Here is a 19,546-nt window from a genome sequence, read left to right on the forward strand (position 1 = left end):
TATCACATACACTGTATACAATAAATTTATCACATAGTGATAAAAAGCATGCAAATACATTTTCACCAAAAGATTAGCCAAGGTGGATTTTATTTGACATTTCTTCATTACTTTCAACTCGCAGATATATATTTTGATTTAAATTGTAATTTCACCTACACTATTTCTCAGTGTTAGTGAATAAATGAGAAAACATGCAAAAATCCAATACATTTTCTATTGCCATTGACCTAAATGGGAGTTGTTGGGTGGAGCAAAGGTAGAAATTTTCAATGGCTTCAGCAAATGTATTGATGGACTGATATTGGCATCGCCTAAAATCATAGTCCACTCATGCCAAAATCTCTTGTAACCTTTCTCTGACAGTGGATCCATCATTCCAATGGTGCAAAATTGTCAGGAAGCTCTGTAATTCTATTTAATTAACTATATCAACATACTTTCTTACAAACTAGATAAAAATGGAATGCCATTGAAATATTGCATTACTGTATGTAGTTTTGGGCAAATTTAAAACAAAGTGTAGTGATGACAATAATGGTCCTACTACTTAAATGATTTATTCTCATAAAACATCAAAATATTTATTAGTTTAGCTCAATCTCAGGTTCTTGGAGTCCAAACAACGTTCCTAATGAAAGATTTCAAACTTAGAAGTTAACAGAAATGTTTAGATGCCTCCAGTTACCATACTTACAGGTTGTGCAACATTTCTGGAACACCATTCCCCCTTTTACCTTTCCTTTCTTCTCGACTTTCATTACTTTGGTTGAAAGATTCAGCATAATACAATGGATTCCTCTGTTTTGCAAGCATGTTCACATTGAGAAATTGCAGAAAATAGCTTCTCCCTTTCAATTTCATTTTGTTCCCTTCATACTCTGAAGGTTCATGCTGGTTCTTGCACTTGGTCATTCTTTATGTGTAAGCCTAAACAAAAATATAGCCTCTTCAACAATATAGAGCAGTATCCAAAGGTTAGTCCTGTCTTCACTTAGCATTTATAGACACAGGTATTGCTGATTAGGATTATGAGATAAGTATTGAAAGCAGGATTAGTTTTGAAGTTTCGAACTAGTAAACCTCCACCTGTAATCATGAAACTGTAATTTATCTTAGTTTTTAATAACTATGATCAGATTTCAGGTTTTGCTCAGGATTAGTCAGACAATTCACTGTCTTATAGTAATCAGGATGCTTATGATATTAAGCACGACATTAATTCACATTGACTCAAATAAGCCAAAGTCAATTATTATTAAATAGCGTTCTATAGCTATTTGTTGTGATTTGAAGGTTGAGTCTGTTACTCAATAAAAACTGTAACGGAAGGACCTTTACATGTAATTTCTTTGCCTATGTTGTTAATTTTTGACCATACCCATTTTTAAGATTGGCAATACACAGTATTTTACTTCAAGGCAAGATGGCTGTTCATAACATTATACCTTAAAACAAAACCATTTGTCAATAATTCACTCAAATTTAATATTCCAAAACCTGCAACAAATCAGATCTCTATAAATACTCAAATAATCATGAAACAAAAAAAAACTATCAGAAAGCTCAAAAATTTTTAAAGTCTTTTTTTGGCTGTTACATATCAGAATCCAGACAGAAAAATCCAATAGTTACATCAAAAGATAGAGACTGAACAAAACCAGTTTTAGCCACGATTTTCCTTTCCCACAAACATAAAAGGTCAGTGGGGAAAACTTTGTTGAAACCAAAACTGAGATGCTGGATCTGTATACAGTTGTATATCTGTGTACAATGGGAAAACAAATATAGGGATGACAATATATTACAGCTCACACCCTTAGCCTGAAATGACAAATTGACTGCTGGTAGTTTCTAATTCAAAAAATCCATGTTCATATCTGAGTTAGCTTGTGCAACATGATTGTTCTACGGTTAATATTTTTGGTAGAAAGTGCAGTTGAGTTTGTACTACTGTAATGACTGGCGACATGACCACCAAAAGAATATAGAAGAGTTCAATTCTCTCCATGATTAGATAGTTCATGACAATAACATTAATTCAATCCATGTTGTGTTGATACGAAAGTTAAATTATTTCAGTAGGTTGCAAAATCTAACACCCTAATGTACTAAAGTATGCTCTTGATCTTTTCAATGCACGTGAGACAAGAGTCAATGTCGTCCATGGAAAGAAACGTGCATTAAAACGGACTTTCACATAGATCAGTTGAAACAAAACACAAACAATTAAAACAGTTGATGTAACGTATGGATTCCATGATAGGAGAATGAATGAAATCAGTGAATGTCCTGAAAAATTTATTATACAGAGGAACCTCAATTATCCGAATATCAGATTATCCGGCAAGATTGCAAGGTCCCGTGCTTGGCTAAACCTTGTTACATGACATTTGATTATCCGGAATTCAATAAACTGAACAAAAACACCTCCTCCGTGTCCTTCGAGTAATCGAGGTTCCTCTGGGTTCCACAGTTCTCTTGATGTTGAATCTGTCTTGTGATCATATCACAGCTTCTAAATATAAGTTAAGTGTAACCATTTCACTTTAAATGCAAGATTGAGAGGGAGTCAACTTCTTCTGACATATGTAAAAATAGTTCATTTATTAAATAGCAGAACATCTCTAAGCCATCATGAAGCACAAGTTGTCCCCAAATCAATGCTGAAATTTCAGCATTGTACATAAAAGCAAAATATTCTGAATGCCAACTACAGAAAGAGACAAAATAAATTCATTTTTTGTCTATGGTCCAGTCTTTTGCTATCCAAAGTACATTTTCATTTATTTCACAAGTTTTACTTTGTCTTTCAGCACTTTAAATTTGGGGTTAGAACTTATCTTCTTGTAAAAAATTGCCAGGAGTTCCACTTCAGATTTGTAGTTACTATCACCACACTCAGCGTAGTACTGGGATAGAACCTGCAAGAGTTTGGAAACATGTCAACTGAGACAAAGAGTAATTAATTCTTTTTCTGGGAAAAAAGAGACACATTTGACATATTTTTCATTCATCAAGAATTGAAATTCTTGCAACTGTCAAGCGGAAAACCAACATTTATACTCCATGAGAGGAGAATGCTGATTAGTTGTCAAGTGGACTGGTAGAGGCGTTGCCATGGAGAATGCACTTTTTAACACTGATAGGCAGTTAACTGCTGGGCTTTGTTTAAATTTTAACATTAGCATTCGTGCAAATCGTCCTGACGAGTGCAAGATGAAAAGTTTTAACAAAACTTTTCTCAGCAATACCCAATTTTTCTGTACGACCAAAAAAATGAGAAATTTTACTATGTCATTAAAAAAATCTAACAACTTTTTTCGATATTCAACATGGAAAAAGATGATAAATTTATTATGCAGGATTATTTCTGTTACTAATAATTTCATATTTTGTTTCTGTTTTTTCTAATTTAGTATCCATAAGTTAATCTTACAGCTATCATATACACACATACCTTTTTCCGTAATTTTTTAACAGAAATTTCCTGCTCAGGAGACTGTTTGAGAACAATTTTGATTGTTCTTTTCCAGTTGAATTTTCCTTAAGCAAACAGATGATAATGTATAAGATATAAAATTCAGAATTACAAGCTAAAGACAAATGATCTAAACAAAATGTGCAATGTATTATCTTCCAGTTTTACAATTTGTTTGGATCCAAATCCATAATAAAATTCCACACACATTAGTCATTTGGATATGCACTCTCTAATTTATAAGCAACTAGAAAGAACCCCATGTACATATGCAAAAATAAAGCCAACATATTTTTAAGAAAGCTGAGCATTTGTGGTCGTGCTGAGCCCATAAAGAAAAAGGTATACCTCTTGTCAATGCCAGCAACATGAGTGAGTAAGTGCATTGAGTCAACAGAAACACGAGTAATAAACACAAATTTCAACACAGTACTTAAACAGCTGAACCACATCTTTTGAACCACACAAATCGAGGTCCCGCATCTTGCTCTGTCTAATGCGTACTATTCAATGAAGAGCAGAGAAGTTCTCCCTGTTGTCCTGAAATTATCTGGTCAGTTATTTCACTTGCTCTGTGCAGGTTGGCTCCTGGGCTTGCATGTAGACCAGTTAACTAACTTTACATGCATGTCATTGATTGTACAATACTTGGGGATACCCCAAATTGGAGGGAGGGTGACATATGAATACGATCTCAAAAGCAACTTTCTAGGTGTTGGGCAACTAAGAACAGTAGATAAGCAGAGATTTTGAGGTCTAATTATACAAATTAGTAAAACATATACTACAAAGAAATGCACAAAGACAGGCAAATGAGGATGGAATGTTGGCTTTTATCTTAAGGTGACTAAAACACAATGTCCTGGTTAGATCCTATCTAGGGGTAGTGTATTTAATGCTGGGGACTCAGGAAAAAGAATACTGGCCTTCGAAAGGTACAACACAGATTCACCAGAAAGATACTGGCCCTAAAAGGATTACATTTTAGGAATGGGCTGAGTGTTGGGAAGAGGTTAGACAGGTTGCATGGACTTGACCTGTGTTTATTTAATCAACCTGTTCAGACATGACAGAAAGGGTTCTGGACAGGATGAGCCAGCTGACCACAGCACCATGGTGCAGAAGGCCTTTCGGGGGAGGGGGGAAAGCAAAAAGACAAGTAGTTGTTATAGGGGAATCTATAATTAGGGGGACAGTTGGTATCCTTTACAAGCCGGATCAGGAGTCTCGCATGGTGTGTTGCCTGCCCGGTGCCAGGATGCGGGACATCTCTGACTGGCTTGAAAGGATATTGTAGCGGGAGGGGGAGGATCCAGTTGTTGTGGTCCACGTTGGGACTAACAACATAGGCAAAGCTAGAGTGGAGGACCTGTTTGGGGATTATCAAACACTAGGAAGGAAATTGAAGTACAGGTCCTCAAGGGTCATAATCTCCGGATTGCTGCCCGAGCCACGTGCCAATTGGCATAGGGATAAGAAAATTAGGGAAGTAAACACGTGGCTAAGGGATTGGTGTGGGAAAGAGGGATTCCACTTCATGGGGCATTGGCATCAGTTTTGGAACCGGGGGGATCTGTACCGTTGGGACGGTCGCCACCTGAACCGATCGGGTACCAATGTTCTAGTAAAGAGGATAAATAGGGTGGTCAGTAGGACTTTAAACTTCTGAGTTTTGGGGGGGGTGGGGGGAGGGAGGGAAAGTGAAAGCGACAGGGAGTATGGAGTTAAATGGAAAGATAGGCAGCAGGATAGCATGTGTGCAAGCGGATTTAAACTTGAGGCAGACTGGGAATGCAGCAAAAAGGAAGGATAACTTAGGACAACTTATGACTTTCAATATCTCTAATGATAAGAAAGTTAGCATTAAGGCAATTTACCTGAATGCTCATAGCATTCGTAACAAAGCAGATGAACTAATGGCACAGGTCATCATTAATGATTATGATGTGTAGACATCACAGATGTGGTTGCGGGGGGGTCAGGACTGGCAGTTAAACATCCAAGGATTTTCAACTTATCGAAAAGAGAGGGAGGCGGGGTTCCCTTGTTAGTTAAGAACAAAATTAAATCTATGGCACTGAATGACATAGTGTCGGATGATGTGGAAGTCTGTGTGGGTGGAATTGAGGAACCACAAAGGCAAAAAAACCATAATGGGAGTTATGTACAGACCTCCTAACAGTGGTCAGGACCAGGGGCGCAACATGTACTGGGAAATAGAGAAGGCATGTCAGAAAGGCAAGGTCACGATGATCATGGGAAACTTCAATATGCAGGTGGACTGGGTAAATAATGCAGCCAGTGGATCCAAAGAAAGGGAATTCATGGAATGCTTACAGGATGCCTTTTTGGAACAACTTGTCATGGAGCCCACAAGGGAGCACGCTATTCTGGACCTAGTGCTTTGCAATGAGCCAGACTTTATACAAGATATTAAAGTAAGGGAACACTTAGGAAGCAGCGATCATAATATGGTAGAGTTCAGTCTGCAGTTTGAAAGGAAGAAGGCAAAAGCGGATGTAATGGTGTTACAGTTAAATAAAGGTAATTATGAGGACATGAGAGGGGAACTGACGAAAATAGACTGGAAGCAGAGCCTAGCGGGGGAAGACAATAGAGCAAAAATGGTAGGAGTTTGTGGGTATAATTGAGGACACTGTACAGAGGTTCATCCCCATGAAAAGAAAGATTATCCGGGGAGGGATTAGACAGCCATGGCTGACAAAGGAAGTCAGGAAATGTATTAAAGAAAAAGAGAGATCCTATAAAGTGGAAAGAGCACTAGGAAATCAGAAGATTGGGAAGGCTACAAAAACAAACAGAGGATAACAAAGAGAGAAATAAGAAAAGAGAGGATCAATTATGAATGTAGGCTAGCCAGTAATATTAGAAATGATAGTAAAAAGTTTCTTTCAATACATAAGAAACAAACAACAGGCAAAAGTAGACATTGGGCCACTTCAAACCGAAGCTGGAAGCCTAGTGATGGGAGATAAGGAAATAGCAGGAGAACTTAACAAGTACTTTGCGTCAGTCTTCACAGTGGAAGACATGAGTAATATCTCAATAATTAAAGGGAGTCAGGGGGCTGAGTTGAGTATGGTAGCCATTACAAAAGAGAAAGTGTTAGAAAAGCTAAAAGGTCTTAAAATTTATAAATCTTCTGGCCCCGATGGGTTACATCCTAGAGTTCTGAGGGAGGTGGCTGAGGAAATAGCGGAGGCGTTGGTTGAGATCTTTCAAAAGTCACCGGAGTCAGGGAAAGTTCCAGATGATTGGAAGATGGCTGTTGTAACCCCCTTGTTCAAGAAAGGATCAAGACAAAACATGGAAAATTATAGGCCAATTAGCCTAACCTTGGTTGTTGGTAAAATTCTAGAATCCATCATTAAGGATGAGGTTTCTAAATTCTAGGAAGAGCAGGATTGGATTAGAACAAGTCAATATGGATTTAGTAAGGGGAGGTCGTGCCTGACAAACCTTTTGGAATTCTTTGAAGAGGTGACAAGTCAGTTAGACCAGGGAAACCCAGTGGATGTGGTCTATCTAGACTTCCACAAGGCCTTTTGATAAGGTGCCACACGGGAGGCTGCTGAGCAAGGTGAGGGCCCATGATGTTCGAGGTGAGCTACTAGTATGGATTGAGGGTTGGCTGTCTGACAGAAGGCAGAGAGTTGGGATAAAAGGTTCTTTTTCGGAATTGCAGCCAGTAACAAACGGTGTCCTGCAGGGTTCAGTGTTGGGGCCGCAGCTGTTCAGGTTATATATTAATGATCTGGATGAAGGGACCGGGGGCATTCTAGCGAAGTTTGCTGATGATACGAAGTTAGGTGGACAGGCAGGTAGTACTGTGGAATTGGGGAGGCTGCAGAAGAGTTTGGGAGAGTGGTCCAGGAAATGGCTGATGGAATGCAATGTGAGCAAATGCAAGGTCTTGCACTTTGGAAAAAAGAATACAAGCATGGACTACTTTCTAAACGGTGAGAAAATTCATAAAGCCAAAGTACAAAGGGATCTGGGAGTGCTAGTCAAGAATTCTCTGAAGGTAGACATGCAGGTTGAGTCCGTGATTAAGAAAGCGATGTGTCATTTATCTCGAGGGTTGGAATATAAAAGCACCGTTGTGCTACTGAGACTTTATAAAGCTCTGGTTAGGCCCCATTTGGAATATTGTGTCCAGTTTTGGTCCACACACCTCAGAAAGGACATACTGGCACTGGAGCGTGTCCAGCGGAGATTCACACGGATGATCCCTGGAATGGTAGGTCTAACATACGAGGAACAGCTGAGGATCCTGGGATTGTATTCATTGGAGTTTAGAAGATTAAGGGGAGATCTAAAAGAAACTTTCAAGATAATACATGGCTTGAGAAAGGGTGGACGCTAGGAAATTGTTTCCGTTAGGCGAGGAGACTAGGACCCGTGGACATAACCTTAGAATTAGAGGGGGTCAATTCAGAACACAGATGCGGAGACATTTCTTCAGCCAGAGTGGTGGGACTGTGGAATTCATTGCCGCAGAGTGCAGTGGAGGCCGAGATGCTAAATGTCTTCAAGGCAGAGATTGATAATTCCTTGTGACATCAAGAACCTAAGGGCTACGGGGAGAATGAGGGTAAGTGGAGTTGAAATGCCCATCAGCCATGATTGAATGGTGGAGTGGACTTGATGGGCCGAATGGCCTTACTTCCACTCCTACATCTTAGGGGCTTGTTATGGTCTTCTGGCCCAGAAGGAGGGACACTACCACTGGACCACAAGATCCCGTGGTCTAGGCCTCCACCAAGTCACCCATTTTTCTAAATAATGGGACGATCAACAAATATTTCCCACCAGGCCTTTGTGCTTCAGTGATTAAATGGTGATATCACTGAGGTGATTAAGACAAAGCCAGAAAGAGAAATTCTCTCAGTCAGCGGGCAAATTCAGAACAGGGCCAGTAATCTTTTTAATTTAAAGGGCTGCTGAGGTATTAAAAGTATCAAAACAAAAGCATAAAACAAGACGCAGGAAGCGTAATCTAATGGAATACAGGAATGGTGTCGAGTACCGATGAGCCTTTTCCTGTTGCTGTACAAATGCTACCTTGGAGAGAAGGACAGGTGATGGCCTCATCACACTATTGCTAGACTATTAATCCAGAAACTCAACTCATGCTGGGGCCCCAGGTTTGAATCACACCACAGCAGATAGCCAAATTTGAATTCAATTTATAAAATAATCTACTGAAGACCATGAAATCATTGTTGGAAAAACTTAACTGGTTCACTCATGACCTTCAGAAAAGGAAATCTGCCACCCTCACCTGGTCTGGCCAGGCCTGGCCTACATGTGACTTCAGAGCCACTGCAATGTGGCTGACTCTTAACTACACTGCGAAATGGCCCAGTAACCCACTCAGCTGTATCAATTGCTACAAAGTCTCAAAAAAGAAATGAAATCACACGGCTCACCTAGCATTGAACTAGGCACCAGAAAAGACAATGGCAGAAACAGCCCTATCGACCCTGCAAAGTCCTCCTGACCAACACTTGGGGGCTAGTGCCAAAATCGGGAAGCTGTATCACAGACTAGTGAAGCAACAGCCTGACATGGTCATACTCACGGAACGTACCTCATGGACAATGTCTCTGTCATCATCGTCGATATGTACTGATTGACCAGCAAGAAAGGCCCGGCAGAAGTGGCGATATAGTCAGGAGGGCGTTTCTCTCAAAGTCATCAACATCAAGGAAACCTCCTGATTACCACATACTGCTCTCCCTCAGCTAATGGCGGGGGGGGGCGGGTAGCATTGGCACACACATGGGCCCCAGACATGCCTGTCTCTTTGTTGCCAACATGGATCAGTCTATCTTCCATAGTTACACCGGCACCACTCCCCACCTCTTCCTCCACTGCACTGACGACTGCATTGGCGTCACCTCATGTTCCCATGAGGAGGGTGAGCAGTTCATCAACTTCACCAACACATTTCACCCTGACCTTAAATTCACCTGGACCATCTCTGACACCTCCCTCCCCTTCCTGGACCTCTCCATCAATGACGACCGACTCAACACTGACGTTTTTCACAAACCCACCGACTCCCACAGCTACCTGGATTACACTTCCTCCTACAAAAATGCTATCCAGTATTCCCAATTCCTCCGCCTTCACCGTGTCTGCTCCCAGGAGGACCAGTTCCACCACAGAACACATCAGATGGCCTCCTTCTTTAATTTCCCCTCCCACGTGGTTAAAGATGCCCTCCAATGCATCTCATCCACGTCCCGCACCTCTACCCTCAAACCGTAACAAGGACAGAACCCCCAGGTCCTCACTTTCCACCCTACCAACCTTCGCATTAACCGCATCATCCAACACCTATAAACGGACCTCACCACCAGGGATATATTTCCCTTCCACCTCTATCTGCTTTCCGCAAAGACCGTTCCCTCCGTGACTACCTGGTCAGGTCTACGCCCCCTCAACAACCCACCTCCCCTCCTGGCACCTTTCCCTGCCACCGCAGGAATTGCAAAACCTACGTTCACATTTCCTCTCTCACCTCCATCCAAGGCCCCAAAGGAGCCTTCTACATCCATCAAAGTTTCACCAGCACATCCACCAATGTCATTTATTGTATCCATTGCTGTCGACACGGCCTCCTTTACACTGGGGAGACCGGACACCTATTTACAGAGTGCTTTAGGGAACATCTCTGGGACACCCGCACCAATCAACCCCATCACCCCGTGGCCAAACATTTCAACTCCCCCTCCCACTCTGCTGAGGACATGCAGGTCCTGGGCCTCCTCCATCGCCACTCTCTCATCGCATGATGCCTGGAGGAAGAGCAACTCATCTTCCACTTTGGAACACTTCAACCCCAGGGCATCAATGTGGGCTTCACCAGTTTCCTCATTTCCCCGCCCCCTACCTTAGCCCAGTTGCAACCTGCCAGCTCAGCACCATCCTCATAACCTGTCATACCTGCCAATCTTCCTTTCGATCTATCCACTCCACCCTCCTCTCTGACCTATCACCTTCATCCCCAACTCATCCACCTATTGCACTTAGCTACCTTCTCCCCAGCCCCACACCCCTCCCAATTATCTCTCCATCCCAGAGGCTCCCAGCCTCATTCCTGAAGTAGGGCTTTAGCCCAAAACATTGATTTTCCTGCTCATCGGATGCTGCCTGACCTGCTGTGCTTTTCCAGTACCAGTCTAATTTTGACTCTGAGCTCCAGCATCTGCAGTATGCAAGGGCACAAAACACTCTGGGATATTTCACTGCCCACAACCAAACATTGCTGGGAAGCAGTACTACTGATTAGTGCTGGTCAGGTCCTAAATGGACATAGCTTCTAGGCTGTGCTTGCTGCAGGTGATAAGGGAACAACATATTTGAAGTCATCCTCATCAATGAATTTGACAGCATCGGAAAGAGTGATCACCGCACAGTCCTTGTGGAGACAAAGTCCCACCGTCACAGAGAACACCTTCTATATTGTTGTGTGGTTCTATTACCATGCCAAATGGGAGAAATGAACAGATCCAGCAACTCAAGAAGCGATATGGGCCATCAACAACAGCAGAATTGTACTCCAGCGCAATCTGCAGCCTCATGGCCTGGCATATCCCCCACCCTGCCATCACCAGCAAGGCAGGGGATCAAAACTGGTTCAATGAAGAATGCAGAGGGGTATGCCAGGAAAAGAACCAGACATCCATTAAAAAAATGAGGTGTCAATCTGATGATGCTATCAAACAGGACTATTTGCATGCCTAACAGCGTAAGCAACAAATGATAGACAGAAGTAAGCGATCCCACAACCAATGAATCAGATCTAAGCTCTGCAGTCCTTCAACATCCAGTCGTGAATGGTGAAAGACAACTAAACAACTTGCTGGATGCTGAGGGTCCACAAATATCCTCATCGTCAATGATGGAAGAGCCCAGCATATCAGTGTAAAAGATTAGGCTGAAAGCATTTACAAAAATCTTCAGCTAGAAATGCCGAATGGATGATCCATCTCAGCCTCCTCCAGCAGTCCCCAGCATGACCAATACCAGTAATCTCCGCCCCATTCCCACTCCGGCCTATCACCCTCACCTTAAACTTCTTCCACCTATCGCATTTCCAGCGCCCCTCCCCCAAGTCCCTCCTCCCCCTCTACCTTTTATCTTAGCCTGCGTGGGCCCACTCTCCTCATTCCTGAAGAAGGGCTCATGCCCGAAACGTCGATTCTCCTGCTCCTTGGATGCTGCCTGACCTACTGCGCCTTTCCAGGTTTTCAGGTCTGATCTCCAGAATCTGCAGTCCTCACTTACTCCTAGAAGATTTTAACCTACTGCGAATCCTCTTGCAAGGATGCCTTCCTTGAATAAGCTCTCTTCCTCCCTCTACAAGGATTTCAGTGAGTCCCTCTCTCACTGCACACCTCAGGTCATCTCCTCTGCCCAGAAGCTCTTCAGCCACGTTCTCAAACAGACTCGCTACCACAGCCACATCTCCTTCCTCAGCACCTGTCTACGGAACAGACTAATCCTGCACGGACTCCGGACTACGTTCACTTCTTCAAAGACCGCAATTTCCCCACAGATGTGATTGACAATGCTCTCCACCACATCTCCTCCACTTCGTGCTCCTCTGCCCTTGAGCCCCGCCCCTTCAATCGCCACCAGGACAGAACCCCACAGGTCCTCACCTACCACCCCACCAACCTCCGTATACATCACATCATCCGTCATCATTTCCACCACCTCCAAACGGACCCCACCACCAGTGATATACTTCCCTCCCCTCCCCTATCAGCGTTCTGAAAAGACCACTCCCTCCGTGACTCCCTCGTCAGGTCCACACCCCCCACCAACCCAACCTCCACTCCCGGCACCTTCCCCTGCAACCGCAAGAAATGCAAAACTTGCGCTCACACCTCCCCCCCTTACTTCCCTCCAAGGCTCCAAAGGATCCTTCCATATCAGCCACAAATTCACCTGCACCTCCACACACATCATTTACTGCATCCGCTGCACCCGATGTGGCCTCCTCTATATTGGGGAGACAGGCCGACAACTTGCAGAACGTTTCAGACAGCACCTTTGAGACACCCGGACCAACCAACTCAACCACCCCGTGGATCAACACTTCAACTCCCCGTCTCACTCCACCAAGGACATGCAGGTCCTTGGACTCCTCCATCGCCAGACCATAGCAACACGACGGCTAGAGGAAGAGTACCTCATCTTCCGCCTAGGAACCCTCCAACCACAAGGGATCAACTCAGATTTCTCCAGTTTCCTCACTTCCCCTCCCCCCACCTTGTCTCAGTCCCAACCCTCGAACTCAGCTTCCTAACCTGCAATCTTCTTCCTGACCTCTCTGCCCCCACCCACACTCCGGCCTATCATGCTCACCTTAACCTCCTTCCACCTATCGCATTTCCAACGCCACTCCCCCAAGTCCCTCCTCCCTACCTTTTATCTTAGGCTGCTTGGTCCACTCTCCTCATTCCTGAAGAAGGGCTCATGCCCGAAACGTCGATTCTCCTGCTCCTTGGATGCTGCCTGACCTGCTGCGCTTTTCCAGCAACACATTTTCAGCAATACCAGTAATCAGCCAATTTGATTCCACTCCACGTGATATCAAGAGCGAGCTGAAGGCACTGAATCCTGCAAAGGCTATGGGCCCTGACTGCATTCCAGCACCAATACTTAAGACTTGTGCTCCAGCCACTCTATTCCAACAGTTACAACACTGCCATCTACCTGACAATGTGGAAAATTGCTCAAGTTCACCCTCTGCATAAAAAGCAGGCTAAGTCCAGCCCCGCCAATTATCGGCCCATGAGTCTACTCTCAATCATCAGTAAAACATCACCTGTTCAGTGACGCCTAGTTGGGGTTCCACCAGGGCCACTCAGCTCCTAACGTCGTTACAGTCTTGGTTTAAACATGGGAAACAAAAGTTGATTTCAGAGGGATATGCGAGAGAGACAGCAAGACAGGAAGGTCTTATGGGGCAGTGGATTGTTTCACGGCCTTTGACCAGCAACATCAGTTCAATTCTCACTTTAGGACTACATGACCACGGAAGTGGTGTCGATGCCATGGTCAAGTTAGTTGAGAATCAATTTATAAATTCTTCCAATATGTTTAAGGCGGGCAGAAAGAGCAGCAGAGTCTCATGGTCAGCCATATTTAATGCAGACTTGTGCCTCTTAAGCTACATCCTCTGGCAAAAGATTAGGGACCAACTCAAGGAAAAACATGCTCTGGAAATAGAGACAATAACAAACAGACATAGAAAGCCTCCAAATCTATTTTAGATTAGATTAGATTAGATTAGATTCCCTACAGTGTGGAAACAGGCCCTTCGGCCCAAAAAGTCCACACCAACCCTCTGAAGAGTAACCCACCCAGACCCATTTCCCTCTGACTGATGTACCTAATGCTATGGGCAATTTAGCGTAGCCAATTCACCTGATCTGTACATCTTTGGACTGTGCGAGGAAACCCACGCAGACACAGGGAGAATGTGCAAACTCCACGTAGACAGTTGCCAGAGGCTGGAGTCGAACCTGGGACCCTGGTGCTGTGAGGCAGCAGTGCTAACCACTGAGCCACCGTAAAAGTCTATGTTCTTGAGATCAGAACCATTGCATTTTGAACACTTCTTGTTTATATATAATTAGTCACATGGCATTAGCAAGTGTGGGTTTCAGCAGGAAAGGGTTTTTTTTGTTCTGTTTTATTGCCATTCTAATGGAGGCACAATAATGGACTGTAGACAAACAGTAACACAGTATTATAAGATGCCATAACCCAAGCTAGAGGTGTAATGTAAGTCATATTAATTATGTTTCTTTTGCAGCAATAACTGCACATTTGAATTTATTCCGATGAATCAAAAGGATAGCACCAGTGCTAGGGTTAAGCTGGGTGTGGATGGTACAGAGAAGATGAACAACCTTTTATACAACAGACAGATTTCAAGCTGAGAGCTTTTAAATTACACTGCACAAAGAAATTAACAATGTTTAAATAAAATGAATAACAAATCATCAACTTAACTGAATTAAATAATCTGCTTGTGTGCAGATTAAGCAGAAATCTGACTGTGTTAGAACCTTTTCCAATCATTTACATGAAAATGCTCTCAGACCCCAACTGTGTAACATGACACAGAAAATATTCAGAAGTGTTGTTATCTGAAATGGCAGGATTATACGTTCATGGAATAAAATACCTAAAGACCAGGTCATGCGGTGCGCTCAGAAAGTTGTAAGATTTCTAATGTGGGTGGAAATACCTTGCTTTCCTTCATTAGCTTCTTCCACTTCTTTGGTTTCTGGAACTTGAACTTTTTCCCGTTTCGAGTTAGGTTCACCTGTTTGGTATGCAAGAAGAGTATCAGTGAGTCAATCATTAGTTTCTACCCTGGGATAAAAACGTTTGAACAGTGCCCACTGTCAAAGCTGCGACTGCATGCAGAATGCATTTGACAGTAGAGTGCAAAAAAGACAGAGAGGATGGAGGGTTTGTCTGGATGATAGCTCCAGGGTTTAATGACTGCTGCGGAAATCACAAAGAAGATAGTAGGGGCAGATAGGCTTACTTATTCACCAGAGCATACTCTATCCAGGAAAGGATGTATAACAGGGTGTGTGCCCTACTCAGTCTTAACACAGATGGAAGATGTAGTCTTGGACATTGGCAATGTGTCAACACAGCATGGATGTGCAATGGAAAAAGGGTGAAATGCAATAGTTGAAACATGCCACAGTTTGGAGGAGACAGCTAGCTCGTTTTTATCCATTTTTAATTCTCTCATTTGAGAACTAGCTAATAGTGTGTAGTGCACAAGATGTGAGCTTCATGAATTGACATCTAAATGGCAGAGTCAATACCAGAGAAAGTGTAAGGAGGTGTCAGATGAGTTAGTGGTAGCCTCAGAGCCCAGACCCATCATGGGAATTAGGCATACTCTCTCTATGCATTGGCAGTTCGGACACGTGTTGGATAGTTTGCCCAAGGTGAGCAGTAGGTCATGTATGAGCAGGAGCACGTGACAATAGAAGCTGTGCACAGTCCCTATCAAGAGGTGAAGGAGAACACCAGTCACAGTTGGCTTGCTGGAGATGCAAATCCATGGTTACAGAACAGCAAAAGAGGATGTATGGATGCCTTGTTGAGGTGCACAAGGCTGTTTAAGACCTTGGGCAGAAGACAGAGTCTATGCATATCATCTTTTGACTGAATGAATGCATGGGTATTGCCACTGACAGTGGCCAACCTCATGAAGGCTTATGCATGCCATCCAATTCAATAGGTGCAGGAACAGAAGAGGAGCATCTACAATATTCAGCAGCACTGAGTGTTCCATCTTGTGGTGACAGGAATACACATGGAAGCACAGCCAGGTGCTCTCCCATTCTTGGTTAGCAGCTAAGCTACATACAAGGGTAGCCAGGAGGGAAAAGGAAAGCCTGCTGTTAATGAGGGGACATTCCCAAAGCACCCCTTGTAAAACTGCTCTCACACCTGCACTGTGGGACGCAGTTGGACAAATTTCTTCATGGCTCTGTCAAATTCACAATCTTAAATTGAACAAAGGCAACATACAAACAAACAATCTAGTGTAGGTCACAGGCTTTGTGGTAGCCCACAGCGCACACAGCAGCTTGAATGGCATGACATGTTGAGGGTCAAAATCCTGATGTGGGATGGGAAGCAGGAATGGGAAACATTTCTACAGGAGTAATGCACACTCTGAAGAAATGAATGAAAGCACCTGCTTTTGATCTCACACGGGCCACACTGATACCTGGGAGTATCCTGCAATACAGGAAAACCCAGGCCTACCTGCTGATAAAAATAGGTAAAGCATTTGGAACTCTGCCACAACACATCAGAGAAAGTGAGGACTGCAAGTGATGGAGATGAAAAGTGTGACAACGGAAAAGCACAGCAGGTCAGGCAGCATCAGAGGAGCAGGAAGGTACACATTTTGGGCATAAGCCCTTCATCAGGAACATCTGCTCCTCAGACACTGCCTGACCTGCTGTGCTTTTCCAGCGCCACACTTTTTGACTCTGCCTCGGCACATGCCCATCATAGCAGCCATCTGATAGCATCGGGGTGAATCACTTTTGGTGATTGCACATTTGTTTCATACTTGAAAGAACTGAAGCCCTGCCTATTGACAAACACCCCTAGCTCCCGTGATGGTGATTTAATGACCTCACGTGTAGTCTACCATCCACTGCACAAGACCGAACCCGTACACGGAGATAAGGCTTACAGCTCTTTGGATTCTTTGTGACAAATGCTGTGGAGTCAAGACATCATCACATCGGGTAATAGGAGAGCTAATGTGCTAATGTCACCAGATTAATAATCTGAACCCCAGGCTAGGGACATCAATTTGAATCTCACTACGGCAGATGATAAAATTGGAATTCAATAAAACTCTGAAATGAAAACTAGTACAACAGTTAATTGTTGAACACCGTCAAGTTCACTAATACCCTTGGGGTATCTGCTATCGTTATCCGCTTTGGCATAAAATTGACTCCAGATTCACAACAATGTGGCTGACTCTCAACAGCCCTCAATTACCAAGTTGATAATAAGAAATGACAAAAAAAAATGCTGACCTGGTGAGTGACATTCAATTAACAAACTTTATGAACAATTGTAACTGTGATGGATGGCTGATTGCAAAATCCTCCAGGCACAGGAAAATTTCTACATAAGAACCCTGAAAGGAGCCAATGCATAATCACTCAGCAAGACTATCATTGGCCATACTTCTAGGATGACCTGCTGCAAAATGCGTAGCCTTCGGTGCCCTGTTGCTCCAAAAGAACAAGAATACTGGCCTTTGGCCAAATTACCCGATTCATACTCGTGCCCTTCAGTCATCGCAGCTGGATATGTTACTCACAGTACTGCAGCTCCACCAAGATCCAACCAACTGCTGCATAGGTGGATCCCATATCACGGTGTCAATACAGAGGGTTACAGAAATCAATGTAATCAGTGACACCAAAAATGTCACCCAAAAAAAAGGAACACTAACATCTGGTTTATTACCCACCTCAAAACAACAATTTCACAATACCAGCTCTCCAACTATGCAAGAGACTATGCCTACTGTCTTCTACCTTAGTGCTAGTGACAGTACCTAAATGTTAATTTTAATAGGCAACTGATTTCCAATTTGCAACAGTCTCAAGCGAGTTGTTGCAATGCTGACACAGAGCGGGATCCTGTGTGCCATTTGTCAAGTCTCACTTAAGTGAAAAAGTGGGGCTTAAAAAGCTTAAATGGCTACTCATCTCTACTGGAAAAACATTTTTTTGTCTTTTTTGATAATTCATTCATGGGATGAGGGCATTGCTGGCTCGGCAGCATTTATTGCCCATCCCTAATTGCCCAGAGAGCAGTTAAGAGTCAACCACATCGCTGTGGATCTGGCATCACATGCAAGCGAGAACACATTGGAAAAGCTGACCAAACACAGTGCTTTCTCCATTTCCATGTTCCCTCCGCCTCCAGAGGCGCAGAAAAACTGCAACCTTTGGCTCTGAGTTTTCATGGGCTTTTCCCAATATCTTGCCTCAACCATAAGGAAACAGTTAGAAAGATGCATAAAATGACAGTTTTCAAAGATATCGCTCTGGAACTTCTCCTGAAACTGCAGAACTTTTTGAAGGTCAGGTTGACTGCTGATGGAAATGCAAGAATTTTTGCTGCAACTACTAAGCAGCTAATAGCAAATCACTGGATTACTCCAAGTACAGAGGAACCTTGATTATCCGGCAAGACCGCAAGGTCCTGATACTTGGGTAAACTATGTTATCCAGCATTCGATTATCCGGAATTCGATTAACCAAACAAAAATACTGCCTGCTGGTGTCCTTGATAATCGAGGTTCCTCTGTATTTCACTGAAGATCCAAAACACTGATTACGTACCTTCATTGGATGTTTTCTGTTTCCGTTTCTTGCCCTTCTTCCTGCCAAGTACATTCTCACTGTTCTGTTGCTCACAGCCCTCTACTTGATTGCCATTTTCCCGCATGGTATGGGCTCCATCTTTCTTGTGTAGTTTTTTCAGCTTTTTCTTTTTTCCCTTCAGGGTTTTGTTTTGTTCCTTTGTTTTAGAATCTGGTTCATGCTTTAAAGGACTTTTGCATTCCTCTGAGTTTAACAGCTTCTTTTCCTTTTTGGATTTTTTCTGCCCTTTCACTTTTGCCTCCTGTTTGTTTCTTCCCTTCTCTTCTCTTTTGACTGCAGGTGCCTGGTTCTGGTCTGCTTCCACTGATTTTGATGGGGTGACACCATTTGGAGTGTCGTTTACTTGCTGTTTAGCTTTATCCTACGCAAATCAAATTTAGGTATTGTATGGCATGAATCATTAATTACAGTATCAAAATTTCAAAGTATAGCATGCTCTGTATTACATGAATATTTCTACTACAAAACAACGTTGTGCTCTTAACCTGCTCTGGGGTACAGCAGGAGTGGACTGCTGTTTTGTCAATCTTGTTTCAGAAAATACTTCAAATAATCCAGTATCCAGTTCTTTGGGGAGCCAGTTCAAAATTTCCACTATCCTTTGTTTCCTGATTTCACTCAACACAGCTCGAACATTAAACTTCTACTCTGTTGTTCTAGTGTTAAAAACGCCAACTTCATTAGTGTCTCTTGCAAGTAAAGCCTTTGATCTTTGACACCAGGTAATGAATCCTCAGCCACCTTTCAATGACGTTGATAAACCTACACAAGGTGTTCAAACTTTTCTTTTGTTTTTCATTCTAACCAAAATTTAAACAATGCTTTGGCAAAGTTAAGCATTACCCCTTGCTTTCATATTCCTTGTCTGATTCATAAAACCTAAGATTCTAAATGCATTTGAAAGTTATTTGGTCAAGTGCTTTTTGTTTTGTCTATTCAAGCATTTAAGTCCGACTTTCATTTGGCCACCTTTAATGTTTTAGAGTACAGAGGAACCTCGATCATCCAGCATCCAATTAACCAAATTTTGGATTATCCGAACAGGATTGCAAGG

General features: G+C 43.0%; 1 protein-coding gene across 3 annotated transcripts in view; it reads right to left on the minus strand.

Annotated features, from left to right (window-relative positions):
- Nucleotides 1–1,629: 1,629 nt before the first annotated feature.
- The window catches only part of lyar (Ly1 antibody reactive homolog (mouse)), a 34,412-nt gene continuing 16,495 nt past the window's right edge, over nucleotides 1,630–19,546 (minus strand). For all 3 annotated transcript variants that reach the window (XM_060826803.1, XM_060826787.1, XM_060826795.1), the window contains 4 exons: nucleotides 18,451–18,853; nucleotides 14,781–14,858; nucleotides 3,461–3,546; nucleotides 1,630–2,924 (listed from right to left, as the gene is read on the minus strand). In XM_060826803.1, coding sequence (XP_060682786.1) covers nucleotides 2,787–2,924; nucleotides 3,461–3,546; nucleotides 14,781–14,858; nucleotides 18,451–18,853 — 705 coding nt within the window. In that variant the 3' untranslated portion in view covers nucleotides 1,630–2,786. The remainder of the gene's footprint in view (nucleotides 2,925–3,460; nucleotides 3,547–14,780; nucleotides 14,859–18,450; nucleotides 18,854–19,546) is intronic.

The sequence above is a fragment of the Hemiscyllium ocellatum genome, chromosome 1 (genome assembly GCF_020745735.1).
Source record: "Hemiscyllium ocellatum isolate sHemOce1 chromosome 1, sHemOce1.pat.X.cur, whole genome shotgun sequence".
NCBI lineage: Eukaryota > Metazoa > Chordata > Chondrichthyes > Orectolobiformes > Hemiscylliidae > Hemiscyllium > Hemiscyllium ocellatum.